Below are 26,838 nucleotides of genomic sequence, written 5' to 3'. Positions count from 1 at the left end.
TGTTTTAATGCATATTCATATTCATATTATTATACATTCATGTTCATTCTGCACTTTCAGAAAAGACGGATTTGTATTTGTATCGCTAATGAAATACAGTGAATGCCGTGTTCTGTCAAGGTAATTAGTTACTAATAAAACATAATGTACCCTAGTTGATCAGCTTGCTCAAAAACTAATTCTCTCTTATCACAATGTAAAGTCTTGTACAACTAAGTTTTTTACATCATTTAGGCGAAAAATCTATTTGTTTATCAGCTATAAAATCTATGGTTATAATCAGTGAGGGATGTGCTGACCATATCACAATTCGCACCAGTTTAAGGGAATGCAAGGAATGGCACCTGCGAACTGCAATTTGCGAAGCGAGCACAGGGCAGGCACTGTGAACCTGGATGACCCGTGGAAGCTGTCAGAGGATATTTTCCGAGCTACTCAGTGATGTGTTAGATCCACAAATTACCTACTGAGAAATATATAAGCCTGTTACGTGAACTGAGAAACTAGAAAAGCATCAGCGAAGAGGCGGCGTGTAATTAACGTGCGTAGGCGACTCAGCAAGCAGCTAAGGAGGAGGCGTGGCCGTGGTGGGCGTGGTAAAGTGCGAGGGAGGCCAGGCCCGCCCACACCATCATCCCTCCCACACTCCTGTTGCACCAAAGACAGATTTCAATTAGTATCTTGAGCAGGGTTATATCATCATCATCATCATCATTACCATCATCCCAGGCCTCTTTCCCACATATATGTTGTGGAAAGGATCCTTAAACTAAAGTACCGCCACCATCTTAACTCCATATGTAGGTAAAAATTCGTTCGTTGCCTTTCGTCAAGATATATTATACATTACTAAATTCTGGCCATATGATTTTGCATAGAAAGTGAAAAAATATGGGAAGAGCTTTTATGTACTAACTAAATGTTGAGTGTGAAAACTTACGTCTCTTCCTGTCGCTCAATAACTTTAGCTGTAGAGGAATGGAAGACTGGAGTACTCGTCAATGGAGTGAACTGAAATCGACAACGTTGATGTTAGTATAGTGAAATTTATTATATGAGTCAGTTTTGTGCACAGAAATGGCCCAAACAATGACACACAGCATTTATATCACACAAGGTAGATATTTTTTCTTTCTAACCTTAGGCACGCTATCAAGGACCTCATCCGGAGAGACAGGAAAGAGGGGAAGACCTTTGAGAGGCAGATTCATTTCATAACTTGTTTTTGAGCCGCATATCCTATGGTAGCCAGGAGCCGCAGTGCCTGCATCCTCTTTGCTGCTGTCAGTAAACGAGCAAGATCTGAAGTTGCTGGTTTGAGTGCTTGAGTCACCAGATAGCTTGATGTTACTATGTCCATGTGCCTCTGTGGTCGTAAGAGTAGCCACATAACGCTTGTCACTAATTCTTCCACTGTCAGCTTCACGATCCTCACCAGTTTTCTTACTTTCTGGAAGATAGTCATCGGTGATTTCTTTGTCCCCTTTGTCGAGGTGACGTTTGTTGGATGATGTATCGAGATGGTGTGCTGCATAAGATTTTCTATTGAGGAGACGTCTTTCCGTGATTCTCCTATCGTTGAGTCGACTTTCTTCAGTGACCCATCTGTTGCCAAGACGATGTTCTGCACCAGCCCTCCCACTGCTGAGATGCCGTTCCTCACTGGCCCTCCCTGTGTCCAGACGACGTTCCTCACTGGCCCTCCTTGTGTCCAGACGACGTTCCTCACTGGCCCTCCTTGTGTCCAGACGACGTTCCTCACTTGCCCTCCTTGTGTCCAGACGACGTTCCTCACTGGCCCTCCTTGTGTCCAGACGACGTTCCTCAATGGCCCTCCTTGTATCAAGACGACGTTCCTCACTGGCCCTCCTACTGTCAAGACGACGTTCCTCACTGGCCCTCCTATTGTCAAGACGACGTTCCTCACTGGCCCTCCTAATGTCAAGACGACGTTCCTCACTGGCCCTCTTGTCAAGACGACGTTCCTCACTGGCCCTCCTTGTGTCAAGACGACGTTCCTCACTGGCCCTCCTTGTGTCAAGATGACGTTCCTCACTGACCCTCCTTGTGTCAAGACGACGTTCCTCACTGGCCCTCCTTGTGTCAAAACGCCGTTCCTCACTGGCCCTCCTTGTGTGAAGACGCCGTTCCTCACTGGCCCTCCTTGTGTCAAGACGCCGTTCCTCACTGGCCCTCCCTGTGTCCAGACGACGTTCCTCACTGGCCCTCCTTGTGTCAAGACGACGTTCCTCACTGGCCCTCCTTGTGTCAAGACGACGTTCCTCACTGGCCCTCCTTGTGTCAAGACGCCGTTCCTCACTGGCCCTCCTTGTGTCCAGACGACGTTCCTCACTGGCCCTCCCTGTGTCCAGACGACGTTCCTCACTGGCCCTCCTACTGTCAAGACGACGTTCCTCACTGGCCCTCCTTGTGTCAAGACGACGTTCCTCACTGGCCCTCCTTGTGTCAAGACGACGTTCCTCACTGGCCTTCCTTGTGTCAAGACGACGTTCCTCACTGGCCTTCCTTGTGTCAAGACGACGTTCCTCACTGGCCCTCCTTGTGGCAAAACGCCGTTCCTCACTGGCCCTCCTACTGTCACGACGACGTTCCTCACTGGCCCTCCTTGTGTCAAGACGACGTTCCTCACTGGCCCTCCTTGTGTGAAGACGCCGTTCCTCACTGGCCCTCCTTGTGTGAAGACGCCGTTCCTCACTGGCCCTCCTTGCGTCAAGACGACGTTCCTCACTGGCCCTCCTTGTGTCAAGATGACGTTCCTCACTGGCCCTCCTATTGTCAAGACGACGTTCCTCACTGGCCCTCCTTGTGTCAAGACGACGTTCCTCACTGGCCTTCCTTGTGTCAAGACGACGTTCCTCACTGGCCCTCCTTGTGTCAAGACGCCGTTCCTCACTGGGCCTCCTGTTGTCAAGACGACGTTCCTCACTGGCCCTCCTACTGTCAAGACGACGTTCCTCACTGGCCCTCCTTGTGTCCAGACGACGTTCCTCACTGGCTCTCCTTGTGTCCAGACGACGTTCCTCACTGGCCCTTCTTGTGTCCAGACGACGTTCTTCTGCGGATCTCCTGTCCAGACGACGTTCCTCACTGGTTCTCCTGTTGTCAAGTCTTCGTTCGTCATTGGTCCTTCTACTGTTAAGTCGATGTTGCTCAATAGCTCTCCTGTTGTCAAGTCTGTGTTCTTCAGTGGACTTCCTCTCAGGCTGACGTTCCTCAGTAGATCTCTTAAGACGACGTTCCTCACTAGCCCTCCTGCTGCCAAGTCGACCCTCCATACTAGCTCTTCTGTTATCAACCTGACGTTCCTCACTAGCCCTTCTAGTATCAAGTCTACGTTCCTCACTAGCCCTTCTGCTGTCAGGTCTACGTTCCTCACTAGCCCTTCTGCTGTCAAGTCTACGTTCCTCACTAGCCCGTCTAGTATCAAGTCGACGTTCCTCACTAGCCCGTCTAGTATCAAGTCTACGTTCCTCACTAGCCCTTCTAGAATCTAGTCTACGTTCCTCACTAGCCCTTCTAGTATCAAGTCTACGTTCCTCACTAGATCTCCTTGTGTTAAGTCTACGTTCCTCACTAGTCCTTCTAGTATCAAGTCTACGTTCCTCACTAGTCCTTCTAGTATCAAGTCTACGTTCCTCACTGGCCCTTCTAGTATCAGGTCTACGTTCCTCACTAGCCCGTCTAGTATCAAGTCTACGTTCCTCACTAGTCCTTCTAGTATCAAGTCGACGTTCCTCACTAGCACTTCTAGTGTGAAGTCTACGTTCCTCATTAGTTCTTCTAGTGTCAAGACTACGTTCCTCACTAGCCCTTCTAGAATCAAGTCTACGTTCCTCACTAGCCCTTCTAGAATCAAGTCTACGTTCCTCACTGGTCCTTCTAGAGTCAAGTCTACGTTCCTCATTAGTTTTTCTAGTGTTAAGTCTACGTTCCTCACTGGCCCTTTTAGAGTCAAGTCTACGTTCCTCATTAGTTCTTCTAGTGTCAAGTCTACGTTCCTCACTAGCCCTTCTAGTGTCAAGTCTACGTTCCTCACTAGATCTCCTTGTGTCAAGTCTACGTTCCTCACTAGCCCTTCTAGTGTCAAGTCTACGTTCCTCACTAGATCTCCTTGTGTCAAGTCTACGTTCCTCACTAGCCCTTCTAGTGTCAAGTCTACGTTCCTCACTAGATCTCCTTGTGTTAAGTCTACGTTCCTCACTAGCCTTTCTAGAGTCATGTCTACGTTCCTCACTAGCCTTTCTAGTGTCAAGTCTACGTTCCTCACTAGCCCTCCTAGAGTCAAATCTACGTTCATCACTAGCCCTTCTGCTATCAAGTCGACGTTCCTCAGCAGCTCTCCCCTTCAGATGACGTTCTTCAGTTACTCTCCTGTTGAGACGACGTGTATCAGTAGTTGTCCCACCAAGACGACGCTCCTCAGGGACCCTCGTGTGTAGTGCACGTTCCCCGCTAACACCTCTTCTGTCATGGTGTTCCACTGTGGCTCTTCTTTCAGAATGGCGTTCGTCTCTGGTAATAACACGAGGGTGGGTTTCATCACCGGCTTCCCTGCTATCAAGGAGACGTCCCTTCCCAATCCTGCCATCAAAGTGACGTCCTTGCACAGCTCGTAGGTACCTATGGGTGTGGGTGTGGGTGTGGGTGTCATCCCGACCTGACTTCTCTAGCCCGGTTGATCCAGCCCGCCTTGAGCCCAACCATTTGACGCTGGAGAGGTGGGGACCACCATCCTTGCCCACCTCACTGACATGGTTCTGGTCCACACTTTGCCGTAGACTTCGGAACTTAGTCACAGCGACCTTCCCAGACTGCAACGAATCTCCTTTGTTGAAAACGACTCTCCCATCAGCGTCTTTTTCGTCTAGTAACCTGAAAAGAAATAAGGCTTGAGTGTATTGAAAAGATATCACGTTATTCTTCTGATGGTTATAGGATAACTGATTAGAAAGTATACTAACCTCTTCAGACAGATAACCAGTGGCGTCTGCAGGTTAGCACAAAAGAGGCTGGGAGGGGCAAGGTGGGGCCAAGCTCTGTTTTGAGGGATTCACTCTATAAATATGTTGGCTCTGTTTATAGTCAGACAACGCTACTTGTTCTTAAGGTATTTAGCACGAAGAAAGTATAGCAATTTTGTAAAGATTCAGATACAAATCACAGGTTATGTACTGAGGATAACAGTGTAGCCTATTTTATTTGTTTTTTCACTTTATTTTTTTTTGCTAGATTAATTTTGTTTGGGTAAAGAAAACCGAGGAAAAGATACCACATAAAAAAAAAAAAAAAACTAGTAATCACACTGTTTGTTGATAATGTTAGGTGACCATTAGGAGCTCAGTACTTGAAACAAAAGGTTAAAGTGCGAGTTAAGAGATGAATATAATATAAACGTTACAAAGAGGAGAATATGCATTGCTTCTTCAAGTTTAAGGAAAAGTAAGGCATGAAAATAATATTGTATATATACAGTTTTTCTGCAAAGTCCAAAATTGTATTACAGCAAAATGAAATGTGATTGCAACGTACAACAATATCACCAACAAGTCACTCACTCTCTGAATACCGAAATCTTTAAGAACGTTGAATTAATTTATAAAAAGAGAGTGCTCAGTTTAACACATCACATTGCTGTTATTTTATTAACAATGATGAGAAATGGAGTTTTGATAACGTACGGCACACTGTTGCACACATTAAACTATCTGCAATTTGAATTATTGGAGTGATCTGAGTGAAAGGGCAAGACTCCCGCGTAACTAAGAGTGTTAGCGTTAGACTATTTCATTTAGTTTACGAGATCCTCCTCTTAATTAAAAGAGTTAATGGAGGCCATATCTAACTCCTCCAGTCTCTCCTAAGGTTAAGAAAATTGTCTGGTGGTAGCAAGACTAAAAAGGAAATTGACTTACTTCGGCGGGAGGAGGTGGAGGTGGAGAGGAGAGGGGGTGAGGGCTAAGTGAAGGTGGAGACAACAGGAACAGGAGAACAAGCTACGTCACCGGACTGAAGAAGTTAAGGCGAGACTCACAGCTGCCCGTGGAGGTGGAGGTCGGGTGAGGCGAGGCCATCCCCGAGGCCGAGGACGAGGTGGAAGCACGAGGCAGTGAAGACGACCAGTAGGAGGGCACCCCTGGCAGGAGGCCCCCTCACCATCACACGCAGCGCCTACACACATGGTACACACAGTCAATATACACACTCACTACTGCTTCTTCTACTATTACTACTACTACAACTACTACTACTACTCACCCAACAGTCCTCACCAACAAACAGTAGTTACTACTGTACAGCCATTTCACACAATCACTGCCGCTGCACTATACACAGTCGCTGCCATTGCATTACGCAGTCACACAAGAACCCTCCCCATCACACGCAGAGTTGCATGCACAGTACACACATAGCTAATATTAAAACACTGCTACCACTACTGTACACACTCCATAACACACACAACACCACAGTACACAGTCACTTTACTACACTCAGTCTCGCCGTTACACTTCACACAGCACCCCTCACTATCGCGTACCTGTACGGCCCCTGCATCCACAGTAGACACTCACTATTATTATTACACTACACACACTCACACAGTAACCCTCACCAGTGCAAATAGTACCTTCATGCACATTGCTACTACAATGCACACAGTATACAGTCATATTCATGCACATTACACAAACACTGCTACTACCTCTACACTGCACACACAAAACAGCCCTCACCAAATGCACTGCATCTGCACAGCACTTACTACACACGCCCAGCAATCCTCAGTGACTTCCACATCCTAGTTATAGGCACTGAAGCTCTGAACTTTAGGTATAGTCACACTTTTCCATTTTCGATCTGAAAAGTTTTAAATGCGGAAAAGGAAAACCCATCATCCATCTTTAACAAACCTCAACACGGTGGAAACAAAACTGTCAAAATTTTATCATCCTCATCGCAGTATCATCATCATCCGCCTTTTTCCCATCCATAGAGGGGTGAGGTAGGGTCCAGGCAACATAAAAAAAAAAAAATGATAATGGGATACCTACTCAACAACAGGCCCAATGAAATAGGCTACACACTCATTCACTCACCATCCAAGCCCCCGAAATCCTGCACCTACCTCACAGGAATACCTTTCCACACATATTGCACTTGAATATCACCCAGACATCAGACAGAATTCGGCGACCATCAGATTAAAAAAGGGATGCCAAACCCATGCCATGCCCTTCCTCGTACAATACCTATCCAACCAGCTTGACCTCTACTCTTCGCCCTCGCTTCAACCCCTTTACCTTGCATTCTCACACCCTTACCTTGCTTTCCCACACCCCTACCTCGCATTCTCACACCCTTACCTTACATTCTCACACCCTTACCTTGCTTTCTCACACCCTTAACTTGCATTATCACACCCTTACCCTGCTTTCTCACACACTCACTCACCATATCCACCTACTTTCGTCTTGGCTTACCACGCCTTCTTCCACCTTTAAATTTATTCATATACTCGTATATACCCTTTTTTCCACCCAGTTTATATCCATTCTTTCTATATGACCATACCATCTAAGTTTTAGCGTAGCCTAATAATGCTAATGTTGAAAATTCATAATTATATGTGGAGAATAACCCGATCTTCTGATCGTACCAGTCGAAATATAAGTGTTAATGAAAAATAGTTTTAATAAACTGAGTTCGAGAGGTCTCCTGACATTGGCAAAATAGGAATTGAAAAAGTCTTCATAGTGGCCAGTTAGTTGTTCATCAGTTTTTTTTCCTTTTTCAGAAAGAGCCAAAGGCGGAAACCCTGTGAAAAGTTGTCCTCTCCGAGGAAAATTAAACAAAATAGAATTCAAATGAAGATCCGTTCAGTTCGAATTGCCTAGACACATTGCATTCGAAAAGCCGAAAGTCATACGCAATGGGAAAGAGAGACTGACGAAGACAGCCCCAGAGCTGACCAGCTGTGTATTTGAGAGGCTGATATTATCGGTTAACTCTTGTTTTAGGGACCTGGACGGAACATGGTTGAGTGTGTAAACAAGTTAGGCACTGCTAACCCGACGAAAGGGGAAGGGATGCAAGCAGACAATTCAGCAGCATAAGTGTTCAGTGGGTGTCTCGTGAGGTCTACGTATACAGTACATTACCGTGCAGCAAATTCAAGAGTACTGGAGGCAGGAGCTTCGGGACTCTTTATTTAATGTCCTTGGTGTGGTGTGGTGTTATATGGTATGGTGCGGTAGGGTGATTCTGAGTGGTGTGATGCGTAAGGATGATCTTGTGTGGTATGGTGGTTTTGTGCTATGTGGTGTCAGAAGATGATAGTGTGTTGTATGATGCAGCGTGGAATGGATTTGCTAAAGTCCACGGAACTGAAAAACTTTGCATCCGAAAATCTTAAGTGAGAGAAAGACTAAGAAAGCCGCTCCTAGAAGTGTATTGGCACCTAAAAAACTGCCTAATTCCAAACTTACCAAGATTTTGTCGGTGATATTGACTAGTAGACTTATTCCACTCCACGGCAGGTCCAGCCGCCTCTGTACAGCTTGGTTTGGGTTTGGGTTGTTGTGTTTGTAGCCTCGTGCTGAAGACTGAGGAAAGGGACGGGCGCCGCGCCTTATATACTCGGCCGCCTCCAGCACCCCCGAGTCATCAGCCAGTAAGAAGGGTCCAAGATGCTGACGTCACACAAAAGAAATCAATTACAGATTTTCTCGACGGGAATTAGTTGTTCCTCCACATCACACTGTATAGGATTCTTCTTTTTTCTCCTCCTCCTCCTCCTCCTCCTTCTTCTTCTTCTTCTTCTTCTTCTACTTCTTCTTCTTCTACTTCTTCTTCTTCTTCTTCTTCTACTTCTTCTTCTTCTTCTTTTACTGCTACTACTACTACTACTACTACTACTACTACTACTACTTCTTCTTCTTCTTCTTCTTTTTGTCATATATGCCTATCTCTAACTTACGAGCGACGTTAATACCTTCAGACAGAGTACCCAGTCTAATTTTACCCTTATTGCTACCTGACGATATTTCTAAGTGTTAGACGACATCCAGGCAATGAAGAGGATATTGAAACCTATAGGTACTCCCTCCAGTTCCAAAAGCATCCTCTAATCAGAATAGAATCGACCATAAGTAACAAGAGTACATATAAGACATCATCGTACTGAAGGGGTTAATTTGGGCATTACTGGGGGGTTGCTTGTCTGAGGGGTGCGTCTTGAGGGGGTGGGGTGAGGTTGGACCATGTTGGGTGGGGTGACGTTGGACCATGTTGGGTGGGGTGAGGGTGGACCATGTTGGGTGGGGTGAGGGTGGATCATGTTGGGTGGGGTAAGGGTGGACCATGTTGGGTGGGGTAAGGGTGGACCATGTTGGGTGGGGTGAGGGTGGACCATGTTGGATGGGGTGAGGTTGGACCATGTTGGGTGGGGTGAGGGTGGATCATGTTGGGTGGGGTGAGGTTGGACTATGTTGGGTGGGGTGAGGGTGGATCATGTTGGGTGGGGTGAGGTTGGACCATGTTGGGTGGGGTGAGGTGAGGTTGGACCATGTTGGATGGGGTGAGGTTGGCCCATGTTGAGTGGGGTGAGGTTGGATCATGTTGGGTGGGGTAAGGGTGGACCATGTTGGGTGGGGTAAGGGTGGACCATGTTGGGTGGGGTATGGGTGGACCATGTTGGATGGGGTAAGGGTGGACCATGTTGGGTGGGGTAAGGGTGGACCATGTTGGGTGGGGCAAGGGTGGATCATATTGGGTGGGGTAAGGGTGGACCATGTTGGGTGGGGTAAGGGTGGACCATGTTGGGTGGGGTAAGGGTGGACCATGTTGGGTGGGGTAAGGGTGGACCATGTTGGGTGGGGTGAGGTTGGACCATGTTGGGTGGGGTGAGGTTGGACCATGTTGGGTGGGATGAAGCTGGACCATGAGTTGGGGGGGAGGGGGGGCATGTGGGAGTGAGAATGAACTACTCCACACTCACTCAGTCACATATTCATTTAGTCTTATCGCTGAACGCCAGACGTGTACGAGGATGGCTACACACACACACACACACACACACACACACACACACACATTTTGTGTGTGTGTGTGTGTGTGTGTGTGTGTGTGTGTGTGTGTGAATTGATTAGTTATACTGTTGATGGAGCTTGGTAGTTGGGTGGGTACGTTGATGAGTGGTAGGGTGGGTGGAGTGGCCAGGGTGAGCAGCTGGATTGGTGAACAGGGTGGGTGAAATGGGGTGGGCAGGGAGAATACAGTGGAAAGGTGAGTGCGTTGTGTAGTTGGGTGGGTGGATGAGTGGGTAGATGGGTGGAAGGGTGAGGTACATGGGTGGGTGGGGTGTTCGGGTGGTAAAATGGGTCCGTGTGGATTAAGACCATGGTGTGAGTAGGTCCATGGCAAGAATCGGTCCATGTGAGAAAGAAAGTCCATGATACATATGTCCATGGGGAGATAGGCCCAATTAAGAACATAGGTACCATGGATAAAAAAGTTCCATGGAGGAAATAGGTGCATGGGAAAATAGGCCTGATGGGAAATGGGTCTAAGGAGGAAAGTAGGCATGGGAGGAAAAATTGGTTGCTGAGGAAAAGGTGTTGGTGGTGGAGAATAAGTTAATGAGGAAAATAGATTCATCGGGATAATAGGATCATAGGGAAAAGTCCATGGGAAAATAGGTCCATGAGAAAAGGTCGATACTGAAAAGTCCCTGAGCGAGAATAGGTTCAAAGGAATAACAAGTCCATTGGGGAAAATTTGCCAATGCGGGAACAGGTCCCTATTGGAAGATAAGGCGGATATAGCTGGAAAGGGGGTTATTGTGTGCTAGCTTACCTTATGGGAGATCTCTTTCGGTAGCAGCAAAAGCAGCAGCAGCAGTAGTAGTACTAGTAGTAGTAGTAGTAGTAGTAGTTGTTGTTGTTGTTGTTGTTGTAGTTGTTGTTGCTGTTGTTGTTGTTGGTGGTGGTGGTGGAGGTGGTGTTGTAGCCCCAGGTTGATATGAAACGTAAACTCACTGGACTGCATGCTGAAGCTGCCCTTATGCAGCCCACGGTACTGCCTTCGGGGGAGGAGGGAGACAGTTAAGGAACGTTTTATGACCGGACAGCAGAGGTTCTCGTCTACATCAGTGCCATTGCATAAATGATAGGGTTGATGACGGCAATAATAGCATCTCCATTTCAAGGAATATTTCTTATGTATAAACGTCTGGTAGTGGAGAAAATCTATCTGTCTGTCTATCTATGGCCAGACGCCATAATCCCATAAGGGGCTGCCATTTGTCTTTGAGTTAGTTGTTTTACGGGCAGGGGCACTAACCCTCCGCCAGCCCACTTGCTGACACGTAGGGAACAAGTATCGGTTAGTTATATGGCTACCACCCAGCGTTGTAGATGGTTTCTGGGCTTACAGGAAACGAAATCTGCAAAAGACGCCACTGCATTGAAATGGTATAAGACCTTTTATAAATCCTTCCCGTGGAATGGAGGCGGGAATTTCGGGCAAGACGAGTGTGTATGGCGGAGGCAGGGGTGAGGCGGAGTGTGGCGGACCGACTGCCACGCTACAGATAATTCGCTGTGTTGAACTTCAATTTTCCGTCGTTTTATCAGGGTGCGGCAGCCGGGCAGACCAGCGTGACGTCACAGCCTTAGTAAATTGCTTCTTGGCAGCTAAAATTTCACGGGTGCGAGGCTGGTGTGTGTGTGGGAGTGGGCTGGCGGGAGCGATATGGCTAGGTGGGGAAGACTCGTTCCATATTTTCACTAGTTCAGGAGATTCCGTTCTTCTTCAGTGGTTTTCTTTATATACAGTATTACTGATGCTATGTCGACATTAAAACACACAAAAGAGTATAATTTGAAATATGCGTGGGGAATTTCTTGACACTTCTTCCTCAGCGATTTATATTGCCTCCTGCAATTCAGTATCCACTTGTACTTGCATGTTACTGGTGTTAACTGTGTCGATATTATAAAAAGGTCTAATAAAATACAGAAGACCATTAGCGTGAAATATCCATAAAGAATATCTTAACACTACTCCCTCAAGTATTTATTTTGTTTTCTGCGCTTCAGTACCCTGCTAATCGAGTGTAAAATGTCCAAATAGCACATAAAAGAACATAATAACTTATAATATGCTTAGGACACTACGTAACACTTTTTCCTCGGCTATTTATTTTCTCCCACTCTGATGCTATGTCGATAATAACCTCTTCAGTACGATAACCTTTTCTTTATATTATTCTTGCTACCCTCAGACGGCTTCACTCAGCTTAGGATGAGTTTGTGTTTTGTTTTAGTCTCGTTGCCTCCAGACGATATTTAAATTCAGATCAGGACAGGCTTCTCGTACTGAAGGGGTTAAAAAGGCCTAAATAACACGTAGAATAACAATAACGTGTACTGCGTATTCTTCTTGGCTTAGGGGTTCGCGTAACACCTCATCGTTGGTGATTTATTTCGACTACTACACCGCAAGAACTTCTTGTATGTAATTGGGGCAAAATAGGTAGATTGTAAGACATATAAAATGCAAACGAACAAAACGTATAACATGCTTCGGCAGTTCGTAACATTTTTTCCATAGCGATATAGTTTCCCTGTTACACCTCAATTATCTCTATCATGTTGCTGATAAACACTGTGTCGATTTCACCTAAGTTAAATTGCATTCAAAATAGCATTAAGGTGCAATGCGGAGACTAAATCTCTCATTAAAAGATGTTACGGAGTCTGTCAACAAGAAAATGGTTTACGAGTAATTAGGGCCGTGTAGATGTCTTCGTCACGCTCTTTTTACAGAGATTTTTTATTAAGAATGTGGAGTTCTTATTGATGTTGTAGATATTATTATTATTTTATTATTATTTTTTTTTTTTTGGGGGGGAGATCTAGAAGGATGGCATTCTAAGATTGTTCGAGATAGAGACTTGAAATTTACAGGAATGGTGTATCTTGGTTGCAGGCTTCTTTTGGGGGGGGGGGGATCCTAGCACCAGCGCCGCACAAGCGCCGTCTGTTAATTTTTTTCCAATATTTGCTTTCTTACGCAGCCAAAACTACTGAATCGATTGCTTTGTAAATGTTGCAGTATGTAGCCGTCAACATATAGTAGTGCACCTGGGTATTGTTGCAGTATGTAGTGGTCAACATATAGTAGTGCACCTGGGTATTGTTGCAGTATGTAGTGGTCAACATATAGTAGTGCACCTGGGTATTGTTGCAGTATGTAGTCAACGTATACTAGCGCACCTGGGTATTGTTGCAGGATGTAGTGGTCAACATACACTAGTGCACCTGGGTATTGTTACTGAGATCCAACAAATACTTTCTGAGATATTGAGGAAAATCAAAATGGTCGCCTCATGCCTGAAAGTGCTAAATTTGGCGGATTTTGACCAAACTCGGTGGGAATGTAGTGGGACATGAGTGAACATGATTTGCGTGGTATGAATGACCTTGACCTTGATCCAAATGTCACAGGTCGAAATCCGTAAAAAATTCTGTCATACCAAATGTCTCTTAATATTAGGTCTATAATGATAAAAAAAAAAAGTATTTTCATCTGGAAAGTGGAGTTCTTTGAATATCGCTTCAGCAGTTTCATAATTCTAGTTGTTTTTACCATTAATTTTGTTATTGATGTTATTATTATTATTATTATCATTATTATTACTATTTACTACTATTACTACTACTAACGGGTACCACTATTACCACTACTACTACTACTGCTACTACTACTACCACTACTAACTACAGCTATTAGCACTTTCCTTGTATCACCTCACCAACCTTTACTGTATGTTATATGTGGCAGTAGTGTCTATCTATCTATCTATCTATTGCCAGACGCCTCAATCCCGTTTGGGGTGGCCACAAACAAATCGCCTCCAAGTCGCCCTGTCCCCCGCCATTTCACTGCCCTGCTCCCAACTCACACCCCCCTCTCTCATATCTATAATAATAATAATAATAATAATAAAAAAGATATTGATAACATACAGGAGACTATCAACGTTTAAACTGCAGTATCAACAAAGATTAGCTGGATACTGTTAAGAGTTGCACTGTGCTTGAGATGATTTGGTGGTGTGGAGAGAGCGACAGACTAACTAGGAGAGTGTATCAGTGAGGTGCAGAGGTGAAGGAGGAGAGCGAGGATGAGATGGAGGGATGGAGATATTAGTGAGGGTGTGTGGGTTTGAGGAAAGGCAGCATGATGGCGGATGACAAGGCGATTTGTAGGAGATTTGTCTGTGGTCACCGCTTCTGAAATTAAGGCGTCTGGTAATAGATAGATAGATAGATAGATAGAGAGAGAGAGAGAGAGAGAGAGAGAGAAATCGCTGAGAGTTACTGCAAAGTCTTATATACCAAAGAGAATACTGCCTAATGATCTCTTGACGGTTTTGAAAATTACGTAATGCCTGTCCCTGTGCGATTTATTTTGCCTAGCTTATTGCACCTCATTAATCTCTTCTCTTGTATATTATTGCAATCCCGGTCGAGAGAGAGAGAGAGAGAGAGAGAGAGAGAGAGAGAGAGGTGGGAGGTGGCAGAAGGAGGAGGAGGAGGAGGAGGAGGAGGAGGCAGGGCAAATGAAAAAAAAAATAGGGAGGCAGAGTGAGGCAGGGGGAGGCAGAGGAAGGTAAATAGTGACAGGACGAGGCAGAGGCAAAGTAGGTCAAGGCAGAGGAAGGTAGTTCAAGACAGAGGGAGGCAGGATGAGGCAGACGGAGGTTTGGGAAGGCAGGAGGCTGGTAAAGGAGGCGGATTCGATAAGGCAGGAAAGGAAAGTGATAGGAAAGTTGTGTGATGAGGCAGTGATGGAGTCCAGCCGCCACCACCTGAGCCTACACCCACCCCTCCTTTCCTCACCCCCTACTTCCTGCCTCACCTCTACCCGCCTGCCTCACCTCTATCCCCCTGCCTCACCCTACCCTCCTGCCTCACCCTTGTCTCACCCCCTACTCTCTGCTTTACCCCTTCCTCATTTTCTACCCTCCTGCCTCACCCCTGCCTCGCCTCTATCCTCCTGCCCCACCTCTGTCTCACTCCTACCCTCCTGCTTCATCCCTGCCTCACCCTACCCTCCTGCTCACCCCTACCTCCCTGCCTCACCCCTACCCTCCTACCTCACCCCTTCCTCCAGCCTCTCCCCTGTCCTTCTGCCTCTTCCCTAGCCCCCAGCCTCGCCCCCTGTCTTTCAATCGAAGAATTACGCAACTCTTACACAATGTTGTGAAAAGTTTGTTGTGTTACGAAGAATGCATTGCTGAGTTTCGAAAGTTGTCGCTCACTGTTTCGTTATTTATCGTAAGGATGTGGATTAAAATTAACATCCCGTAATGATACAGTTCAAGGGATACATACATACATACATACATACTGTAGATAAATAGATGATAGATAGATAGATAGACAGGCAGGCGGGAAGGTAAATAGGTAGGTAGGTAGGGAGAGAGAAAGACAGAGAGACAGACAGAGAGACAGACGGACAAAGACAGAGACAGACAGACAGACAGAGACAGACTAGTGACAGACAGACAGACAAACACACACACACACACACACACACACACACACACACACACACACACACACACACACACAGAAATGCAGACAGACAGACAGATGGATAGATAGACTGATAGATACAAAACCAACTGACCAACAAAGTGGGTAATAACACCGTAGCAATCTAAGAATATAACAAACCGCTTCATCACAGTTGTTGCGTAAAGAATATTGTAAAGGCTTGGCCAGAAGTGTGTGTGGACCTATTTCCCACCCGCCCGCCCCACCCACCCATATGCCTCACCCATCCACCCATCTACCCACCCACCTCATCTACCCACCTCCACACCTTACTCTCCCTGCCCACCCCATTTCACCCACCCTACCCACCAATCCAGCTGCTCACCCTGCCCGCTCCACACACCCACCCACCCAGCTACCAAGCTTCATCAATAGTATAACTAAAAAATTCACACACACACACACACATTATACATTGTGTGTGTGTGTGTGTGTGTGTGTGTGTGTGTGTGTGTGTGTGTGTGTGTGTGTGTGTGTGTGTGTGTGTGTGTGTGTGTGTGTGTGTGTGTGTAGCCATCCTCGGACACGTCTGGCGTTCACCGATAAGACTAAATGAATATGTGACTGAGTGAGTGTGGAGTAGTTCAGTCTCACTCCCACATGCCCCCCCTCCCCTCCAACTCATGGTCCAGCTTCATCCCACCCAACATGGTCGAGCCTCACCCCTCCCAACATGGTCCAACCTCACCCCACTCAACATGGTCCAACCTCACCCCACCCAGCATGGTCCAACGTCACCCCACTCAACATGGTCCAACCTCACCCCACCCAACATGGTCCAACTTCACCCCACTCAACATGGTCCACCCTCACCCCACCCAACATGGTCCAACCTCACCCCACCCAACATGGTCCAACCTCACCCCACTCAACATGGTCCAACCTCACCCCACTCAACATGGTCCAACCTCACCCCACCCAACATGATCCACCCTCACCCCACCCAACATGATCCAACCTCACCCCACCCAACATGGTCCAACCTCACCCCACCCAACATGGTCCACCCTCACCCCACCCAACATGATCCACCCTCACCCCACCCAACATGGTCCAACGTCACCCCATCCAACATGGTCCAACCTCACCCCACCCCCTCAAGACGCACCCCTCAGACAAGCAACCCCCCAGTAATGCCCAAATTAACCCCTTCAGTACGATGATGTCTTATATGTACTCTTGTTACTTATGGTCGATTTTATTCTGATTAAAGGAGACTTTTGGAACTGGAGGGAGTAACTATGTCTTCAATAGCCTCTTCATTGCCTGGATGCTGTCTGACACTAAAAAAAATCGTCAGGTAGCAATAAGGGTAAAATTGGATTGGGTACTCTGTCCCAAGGTATTAACGTCGCTCGTAAGTTTTAAAAAATATACATATATGACAAAAAGTAATAGTAGTAGTAGTAGTACTTGTTGTTGTTGTTGTAGTTGTAGTAGAAGAAGAAAAAGGAGGAGGAGGAGGAGGAGGAGAAGAGGAAGGCTCCTATACGGTGTGATGTGGAGGAACAACTAATTCCTGTCGAGAAAATCTGTAATTGATTTCTTTGTGTGACGTCAGCATCTTGGACCCTTCTTACTGGCTGATGACTCGGGGGTCCTGGAGGCGGCCGGGTATATAAGGCGCGGCGCCCGTCCCTTTCCTCAGTCTTCAGCACGAGGCTACAAACACAACAACCCAAACCCAAATCAAGCTGTACAGAGGCGGCTGGACCTGCCGTGGAGTGGAATAAGTCTACTAGTCAACATCACCGACAAAATCTTGGTAAGTTTGGAATTAGGCCGTTTTTTAGGTGCTAATACACTTCTAAGAGAGGCTTCCTTCGTCCATCTCTCACTTTAGATTTTTGGATGCAAAGTTTTTCAGTTCCGTAGACTTTAGCGAATTCGGCAAATCCATTCCACGTTGCATCAAACGACACACCAATACCTTTTGACACCATACCACACAAAATCACCCTCACGCACCACACCGCACAAAATCACCCTCCCGCACCACACCAAACCCTACCGCACCATACTACACCACACCCAGTGGCGTACCTGAGAGGGGGCGGGGGGGGGGGCTGTTTGAAACTGCCCCCCGGGCCCCCAGTTGAGGGGAGGGGCCCAAAGCCTAAAAAATTTATAAGCTTTTTTATTAATATTTAAAAATATATATATATTTATCATCCCGACAATCCCGGCTGAGATATTAGATAAGTTTTGAGAATGAGGGGGGCTAGGTTCTTTGAGGGGCCCCCCTCCTGGAGGGGGGCCCCGCAAAGAACCTAGCCCCCCGGGCCTCCAAATCTCTAGGTACGCCCCTGACCACACCACACCAAGGACATTAATTAAAAAGTCCTGAAGCTCCTGCGTCCAGCTCTCTTGTATTTGCTGCGTGATAGTGTGTACGTTGACCTAACGACAGTCACCCACTGAACGCTTATGCTGCTGAATTGTCTGCTTGCATCCCTTCCCCTTTACGTCGGGCTCGTAGTACTTGACTAGTTTACACACTCACCTATCTTCTGTCCAGCTCCCTAATGCAAGAGTTAAGCGATAACCTCAGCCCCTCAGATACACAGCTGGTCATCTCTGGGGCTGTCTTCGTCAGTCTGTCTTTCCCACTGCGTATGACTTCCAGCCTTTTATATGCAATGTGTCCATGCAATTCGAACTGAAAGGATCTTCATTTGAATTCTCTTTTGCTTAATTTTCTTCTTTTCTAAAAAAGAAAAAAAAAAACACTGATGAACAACTAACTGGCCACTATGAAGATTTTTTTTTTCAATTCCTGTTTTGCTAATCTCAGGAGACCTCTCGAACTCAGTTTAAAACTATTTTTCATTAACACTTATATTTCGACTGGTGGCATCGTAAGACCGGGTTACTCTCCAAATATAATTATGAATTCCCAACATTATCATTATTAGGCTACGCTAAGACTTATATGGTATGGTCAAATGGAAAGAATGGATATAAACAGGATGAAGAAGAGGGTATACGATTATATGGATAAAGTTCAAGGTGGGACGGGGTTGTGGTGAGCCAAGATGAAAGTAGGTGGATATGGTGAGTGTGAGTGTGAGAAAGCAAGGTAAGGGTGTGAGAAAGCAAGGGAAACGGGTTGATGAAGCGATGGCACGGAGTAGGGATCAATCTGGTTGGATGAGTATTGTTCGAGTACGAAGGAGGATAGGACAAGAGTCTGGCATCCCCTTTTTGATTTGACAGTCGTCGAATTTATTCTGTCTGATTGGTAGTTACGAAGTGCAATATGTGTGGAAAGGTGAGCCTATGAAGTGCAGGCAGGATTCCGGGGGCTTGGATGGTGAGTGAATAAGTGAGTAGCCCATTTCATTGAGCATGTTGTTGATCAGTTGTCCCACTACCACCCCTCTATGGATGGGAAAAAGGCAGGATGATGATGATGATGATGATGATGATGATAAAATATGACAATTAATTTTGTTTCCATTTTGCTGAGATCTGTCAAAGATGGATGAGAGGTTTTCCGTTTCCGTATGAAAGCATTTCAAATTTCTCACATCGAAAATGGAAAAATGTGGCTACACCTAGAGTTCAGAGCTTCAGTGTGCTGAGCTAAGCCGTGGAAGTCACTGAGGGTTGCTGAGCGTGTATAAGTGCTGTGCAGGTGCTATGTGCTTTGGTGAGGGCTGTTTTGTGTGTGCGGTGTAGTGGTAGTGCATACAACTGTGTGAGTGTATATAGTGTGCTCTGTAGTAACTGTGTTCATGAAGATACTATGTGCTTTGGTGAGGGTTACGGTGGGTTGTGTAATAGTAATAGTGATTGTCTACTGTGGATCCAGGCACCGCACAGGGACGTGATAGTGAGGGGTGCTGCGTGAAGTGTAACAGTGAGAATGAGTGTAGTAAAGTGCCTGTGTATTGTAGTGTTGGGTGTGTTATGGAGTGTGTACAGTAGTAGTAGCGGTGTATTAATATTAACTGTGTGTGTATTGTGCATGCAACTCTACGTGTGATAGGGAGGGTTGTTGTGTGGCTGTGTAATGTGGTGGCAAGTGACTGTGTATAGTGTATTGGCAGTGGCTGTGTGTAATGGCAGTAGTGACTACGTTGGTGAGGACTGTTGGGTGAGTAGTAATTAGTAGTAGTAGTGAGTGTCTTTAGTAATACTGACTGTGTACCATGTGTGCAGGCGCTGCGTGTGATGGTGAGGGGGCCTCCTGCCAGGGGTGCCCTCCTACTGGTCGTCCTCACTGCCTCGTGCTTCCACCTCGTCCTCGGCCTCGGGGATGGCCTCGCCCCACCCGACCTCCACCTCCACCGGTCGCTGTGAGTCTCGCCTCAACTTCTTTAGTCCGGTGACGTAGCTTGTTATAGTTTCCCGTTCCTGCTGTCTCCACCTTCACTTAGCCCTCACCCCCTTTCCCCTTCACCTCCACCTCCTCCCGCCGAAGTAAGCCAGTTTCCTTTTTAGTCTTGCTACCACCAGACAATTTTCTTAACCTTAGGAGAGACTGGAGGAGTTAGAAATGGCCTCCATTAACTTTATCTATTTATTTATTTATTTTTTACCAAGAGGGTGATCTCGTAAGCTAAATAAAATAATCAAACGTTAACTGTCGTAGTTACGCGGGAGTCTTGTCCTTCCATTCAGATCCTTAACAAATACATTTGAAATTCCAGATTATTTGCAACAGTGTGCTGTACGTTATCAAGACTCCATTTCTCATCATTGGGAATAAAATGGTGGTAGGTGGTGGCGACAATCATCCACTCACTTGATGTAGTGCTGCCTACTTCTTCCTTAGCCTTTATCATTCTTTTTCTGAGCCTGCGCTCCTCTCTTCCTATTTCTCCCATCTTTCCTGTCATTTCTTATTGCTTTTCTTTCCTTTACAGGTTGCTTTACATTGGGTGACAAGCCAAATGGTATCCTGTAAGTCAAGAAACCATTTACAACGCTGGGTGGCAACCATATAACTAAATCATACGTGCTCCCTACGTGTCAGCAAGTGGGTTGGTGGAGGGTTAGTGCCCCTCTCCGTAAAACAAATAACTTAAAGTCAAATGGCCACCCCTTACGGGATTATGGCGTCTGGCAATAGATAGAAAGATAGTGAATAAAATACCAGCAATCTGATGTGTTAAACTGAGCACTCTTACTAAAAACGAACTTAACTTTCCTTAGAATTTACATACAAAGTGAAAGTGGCTTGTTGGTGATATTATTGTCCGTGGTAATCATATTTCGTTTATACTGTAACTAATACATTTCTGGACTTGGCAGAAAAAATGTATATGTATTATCATCACGCCTTACTTGTTCTTAAATTTGGAGAAGCAATGCATAATCTAACCTCTTTGTATCATTTATACTGAATTTATATCCCTCAACTCGCACTTGAACCTTTTGTTTCAAGTTCTGCACTCCTGATGGTCGCCTAACAATATCAACAAACAGTGTGATAATTAGTTTTTTTTATTTCTTATGTGATATCTTTTCTCTGTTTTTTTTTTACCCAAAATAATTAATTTAGAAAAAAAGAAAAAAAAACTAGCCTACACTGATATGCTCAATACATAACCTGTGATGTGTATCTGAATCTTTACAAAATTGCTTTAGTTTCTTCGTGTTAAATACCTTAAGAACAAGTAGCGTTGTTAGCACACATGTAAGACTGATTGTAAACAGAGCCAACACATTTATAGAGCGAATCCCTCAAAACAGAGCCTGACCCCACCTTGCCCCCCAGCCTCTTTTGTACTGACCTGCTGACGCCATTGGTTGTCGAACTGAACAGGTTAGTATACTTTCTAATCAGTTATGCTCTAAGCATCAGAAGAATAACGTAATATCTTTTCAGTACACTCAAGCCTTATTTCGTTTCAGGTTACTAGACGAAAAAGACGCTGATGGGAGAGTGGTTTTCAACAAAGGAGATTCGTTGCAGTCTGGGAAGGTCGCTGTGGGTAAGTTCCGAAGTCTACGGCAAAGTGTGGACCAGAACCATGTCAGTGAGGTGGGCAAGGATGGTGGTCCCCACCTCTCCAGCGTCAAATGGTTGGGCTCAAGGCGGGCTGGATCAACCGGGCTAGAGAAGTCAGGTCGGGATGACACCCACACCCACACCCACACCCATAGGTACCTACGAGCTGTGCAAGGACGTCACTTTGATGGCAGGATTGGGAGGGGACGTCTCCTTGATAGCAGGGAAGCCGGTGATGAAAGCCACCCTCGTGTTATTACCAGAGACGAACGCCATTCTGAAAGACGAACCACTGTGGAACACCATGACAGAAGAGGTGTTAGCGGGGAACGTGCACTACACACGAGGGTCCCTGAGGAGCGTCGTCTTGGTGGGACAACTACTGATACACGTCGTCTCAACAGGAGAGTAACTGAAGAACGTCATCTGAAGGGGAGAGCTGCTGAGGAACGTCGACTTGATAGCAGAAGGGCTAGTGATGAACGTAGATTTGACTCTAGGAGGGCTAGTGAGGAACGTAGACTTGACACTAGAAAGGCTAGTGAGGAACGTAGACTTAACACAAGATCTAGTGAGGAACGTAGACTTGACACTAGAAGGGCTAGTGAGGAACGTAGACTTGATACTAGAAGGGATAGTGAGGAACGTAGACTTGACACTAGAAGGGCTAGTGAGGAACGTAGACTTGATACTAGAAGGACTAGTGAGGAACGAAGGCTTGACACTAGAAGGGCTAGTGAGGAACGAAGGCTTGATTCTAGAAGGACTAGTGAGGAACGAAGGCTTGACACTAGAAGGGCTAGTGAGGAACGTAGATTTGACTCTAGGAGGGCTAGTGAGGAACGTCGACTTGATAGCAGAAGGGCTAGTGAGGAACGTCGACTTGATAGCAGAAGGGCTAGTGAGGAACGTAGACTTGACTCTAGAAGGGCTAGTGAGGAACGAAGGCTTGATACTAGAAGGGCTAGTGAGGAACATAGACTTGATACTAGAAGGGCTAGTGAGGAACGTAGACTTGATACTAGGAGATCTAGTGAGGAACGTAGGCTTGACACAAGAAGGGCTAGTGTGGAACGTAGACTTGACATTAGAAAAGCCAGTGAGGAACGTAGACTTGACAGCAGAAGGGCTAGTGAGGAACGTCGACTTCATACTAGAAGGGCTAGTGAGGAACGTAGACTTGATACTAGAAGGACTAGTGAGGAACGTAGACTTGATACTAGACGGGCTAGTGAGGAACGTAGACCTGACAGCAGAAGGGTTAGTGAGGAACGTAGACTTGATACTAGAAGGACTAGTGAGGAACGTAGACTTGATACTAGACGGGCTAGTGAGGAACGTAGACCTGACAGCAGAAGGGCTAGTGAGGAACGTAGACCTGACAGCAGAAGGGCTAGTGAGGAACGTCAGGTTGATAACAGAAGAGCTAGTATGGAGGGTCGACTTGGCAGCAGGAGGGCTAGTGAGGAACGTCGTCTTAAGAGATCTACTGAGGAACATCAGCCTGAGAGGAAGTCCACTGAAGAACACAGACTTGACAACAGGAGAGCTATTGAGCAACATCGAGTTAACAGTAAAAGAACCAATGAGGAACGAAGCCTTGACAACAGGAGAGCCAGTGAGGAACGTCGTCTGGACACAAGGAGGGCCAGTGAGGAACGTCGTCTGGACACAAGGAGGGCCAGTGAGGAACGTCGTCTGGACACAAGGAGGGCCAGTGAGGAACGTCGTCTGGACACAAGGAGGGCCAGTGAGGAACGGCGACTTGACACAAGGAGGAACAGTGAGGAACGGCGACTTGACACAAGGAGGGCCAGTGAGGAACGTCGTCTTGACACAAGGGGTTCCAGTGAGGAACGTCGTCTTGACAGTAGGAGGTCCAGTGAGGAACGTCGTCTTGACAGTAGGAGGTCCAGTGAGGAACGTCGTCTTGACAGTAGGAGGGCCAGTGAGGAACGTCATCTTGACAGTAGGAGGTCCAGTGAGGAACGTCGTCTTGACACAAGGAGGGCCAGTGAGGAACGTCGTCTTGACAGTAGGAGGGCCAGTGAGGAACGTCGTCTGGACACAAGGAGGGCCAGTGAGGAACGTCGTCTGGACACAAGGAGGGCCAGTGAGGAACGTCGCCTGGACACAAGGAGGGCCAGCGAGGATCGGCGACTTGACACAAGAAGGGCCAGTGAGGAACGTCGTCTGGACACAAGGAGGGCCAATGAGGAACGTCGTCTTGACACAAAGAGGGCCAGTGAGGAACGTCGTCTTGACACAAGGAGGGCCAGTGAGGAACGTCGTCTTGACAGTAGGAGGGCCAGTGAGGAACGGCGTCTCAGCAGTAGGATGGCCAGTGAGGAACGTCGTCTTGTCACAAGGAGGGCCAGTGAGGAACGTCGTCTTGACAGTAGGAGGGCCAGTGAGGAACGTCGTCTTGACAGGAGATCCGCAGAAGAAAGTCGTCTTGACACAAGGAGGGCCAGTGAGGAACGTCGTCTTGACAGTAGGAGGGCCAGTGAGGAACGTCGTCTTGACACAAGGAGGGCCAGTGAGGAACGTCGTCTTGACACAAGGAGGGCCAGTGAGGAACGTCGTCTGGACACAAGGAGGGCCAGTGAGGAACGTCGTCTTGACACAAGGAGGGCCAGTGAGGAACGTCGTCTTGACACAAGGAGGGCCAGTGAGGAACGTCGTCTTGACACAAGGAGGGCCAGTGAGGAACGTCGTCTGGACACAAGGAGGGCCAGTGAGGAACGTCGTCTTGACACAAGGAGGGCCAGTGAGGAACGTCGTCTTGACACAAGGAGGGCCAGTGAGGAACGGCGTCTCGGCAGTAGGAGGGCCAGTGAGGAACGTCGTCTTGACACAAGAAGGGCCAGTGAGGAACGGCGTCTGGACACAAGGAGGGCCAGTGAGGAACGTCGTCTTGGCAGTAGGAAGGCTGGTGCAGAACATCGTCTTGGCAATAGATGGGTCACTGAAGAAAGTCGATTCAACGATCGGAGAACCACGGAAAGGCGTCATCTTATTAGAAAATCTTATGCGGCACACCATCTCGATACATCATCCAACAAACGTCACCTCGACAAAGGGGACAAAGAAATCACCGATGACTATCTTCCAGAAAGTAAGAAAACTGGTGAGGATCGTGAAGCTGACAGTGGAAGAAGTAGTGACAAGCGTTATGTTCCTACTCTTACGACCACAGAGGCACATGGACACAGTAACATCGAGCTATCTGGTGACTCAAGTACTCAAACCAGTAACTTCAAATCTTGCTCGTTTACTGACAGCAGCGAGGAGGATGCAGGCACTGCGGCTCCTGGCTACCATAGGACATGCGCCTCAAAAACAAGTTTTGAAATGAATCTGCCTCTCAAAGGTCTTTCCCTCTTACCTGTCTCTCCGGAAGAGGTCCTTGATGGCGTGCCTAAGGTTAGAAAGAAAAAATATCTACCTTGTATGATATAAATGCTGTGTATTGTTGTTTGGGCCATTTCTGTGCATAAAACTGATTCATATCATAAAAACCCACATACTAACATGACCGTTGTCGATTTCAGTTCACTCCATTGACGAGTACTCCAGTCTTCCATTCCTCAACAGCTAAAGCTATTGACCGACAGGAAGAGACGTAAGTTTTCACAATCTACGATTAGTTAGTATACAAAAGCTGTTCCCATATTTTTTCACTTTCTATGCAAAATGATGCAGTCAGAATTTAGCAATGCATAATATATCTTAACGAAAGGCAACGAACGGATTTTACCTACATATGGAGTTAAAGATGGTGGTGGTACTTTAGTTTAAGGATCCTTTCCACAACACATATAAAAGTGGGAAAGAGGGCTGGGATCATGATGATGATGATGATGATGATGAACAAGATATAACCCTGCTCATGATACTAACCGAAATCTGTCTTTGGTGCGACAGGAGTGTGGGAGGGATGATGGTGTGGGCGGGCCTGGCCTCCCTGGCACTCTACCACGCCCACCACGGCCACGCCTCCTCCTTATCTGCTTGCTGAGTCGCCTACGCATGTTAATTGCACGCCGCCTCTTCGCTGATGCTTGTCTAGTTTCTCAGTTCACGTAACAGGCTTATATATTTCTCAGTAGGTAATTTGTGAATCTTGCATCTAACACATCACTGAGTAGCACGGAAAATATCCCCTGACAGCTTCCCCAGGTCATGCAGGTTCACAGTGCCTGCCCTATGCTTGCTTCGCAAATTGCAGTTCGCAGGTGCCATTCCTTGCATTCCCTTAAACTGATACAAATTGTGATATGGTCAGCACATCTTTCACTAATTATAACCATAGACTTTATAGCTGATAAACAGATTTTTCGCCTTAATGAAACAAAAAGCTCTGTTGGACAACACTTTACGTTGTGATAAGAGAGGATTAGTTTCTGAGCAAGCTGATCAACTAAGGTACATTATGTTTTATTAGTGACTGATTAGCTTGGCATAACACGGGATTCACTGTATTTCGTTAGCAATACAAAAAGAAATTCGTCTTTTCTGAAAATGCAGAATGAACATGAATGTGTAGTAATATGAATATGAATATGCATGAAAAAACTCTCACATGGTGAAATGTTTCGTTCTTTGCCAGCCACAACATTGGTACATCAGTAGAGTTTTCTCCCTGTTGAGCTTAACTTGGCACTAATTGAAAAAAAAAAAAAAAATGGTGTCACAGCCTCATAGACACAAGCATTATATGTTAAACGTTGACACTTCATTTCCCACTGCATATTAGTCTTGTTCAGCTTAGCTTCAGAGTTAGGTTTTCTAATAAATTTCTGACAAGATTAATTATGCCAAATCCCTCATAACACATTTTCCGTTTATTCTTGAACCACCGCAACCCAGTCTAAATGCGCGGAAACAAAGGAAGCGAGCGGGCACAGGCTGATGTGAGGTGGCCACACTGGCAGTGGGCTGGTGCTGGCAAGAACACGATCCTACACTAGTCCATGCAAGAAGAGTTCACAATGAACTTTTCTTACTTAAAACCACGTAGCCAGTGACAAAGTGGACAATGTGCAACTCGTAGGTGATGCTTCACTCATCACCCTCTATTTGGGGTGCATCGCATAAGTGTCAGAGCACTGATTACACTGCACCAGAAAAGCACTGGGGTAAAAGAGGAAAATCCAGCCATAACGTTTGCATGTGTCACCTCGCTCTGCCCCATGCTTGCCCACAAACGCTCGCTTCCTATGCTAAGGT

At 46.4% G+C, this 26,838-nt stretch overlaps 2 protein-coding genes across 2 annotated transcripts; one reads left to right on the top strand and one right to left on the bottom strand.

Moving 5' to 3' along the window:
- Positions 1–554: 554 nt before the first annotated feature.
- On the bottom strand, positions 555–10,421 carry LOC145415089 (uncharacterized). The gene is made up of 6 exons (XM_080284502.1): positions 10,368–10,421; positions 8,508–8,711; positions 6,053–6,189; positions 1,140–4,893; positions 941–1,011; positions 555–648 (listed from the first exon to the last, which is right to left on the bottom strand). Exons 1-6 carry the CDS (start codon positions 10,419–10,421, stop codon positions 555–557), a joined length of 4,314 nt encoding a protein of 1,437 aa, XP_080140628.1.
- Positions 10,422–11,524: 1,103 nt separating this feature from the next.
- LOC145415088 (uncharacterized) lies at positions 11,525–25,627 on the top strand. The gene is made up of 6 exons (XM_080284501.1): positions 11,525–11,695; positions 17,209–17,412; positions 19,812–19,948; positions 21,510–25,032; positions 25,161–25,231; positions 25,534–25,627. Exons 1-6 carry the CDS (start codon positions 11,525–11,527, stop codon positions 25,625–25,627), a joined length of 4,200 nt encoding a protein of 1,399 aa, XP_080140627.1.
- The last annotated feature ends 1,211 nt before the right edge of the window (positions 25,628–26,838 follow it).

This window comes from Coenobita brevimanus, chromosome 101, assembly GCF_032717465.1.
Source record: "Coenobita brevimanus isolate Jiangsu-jjx chromosome 101, ASM3271746v2, whole genome shotgun sequence".
Classification (NCBI taxonomy): domain Eukaryota; kingdom Metazoa; phylum Arthropoda; class Malacostraca; order Decapoda; family Coenobitidae; genus Coenobita; species Coenobita brevimanus.
This window is presented reverse-complemented; position numbering and strand designations above follow the sequence as displayed.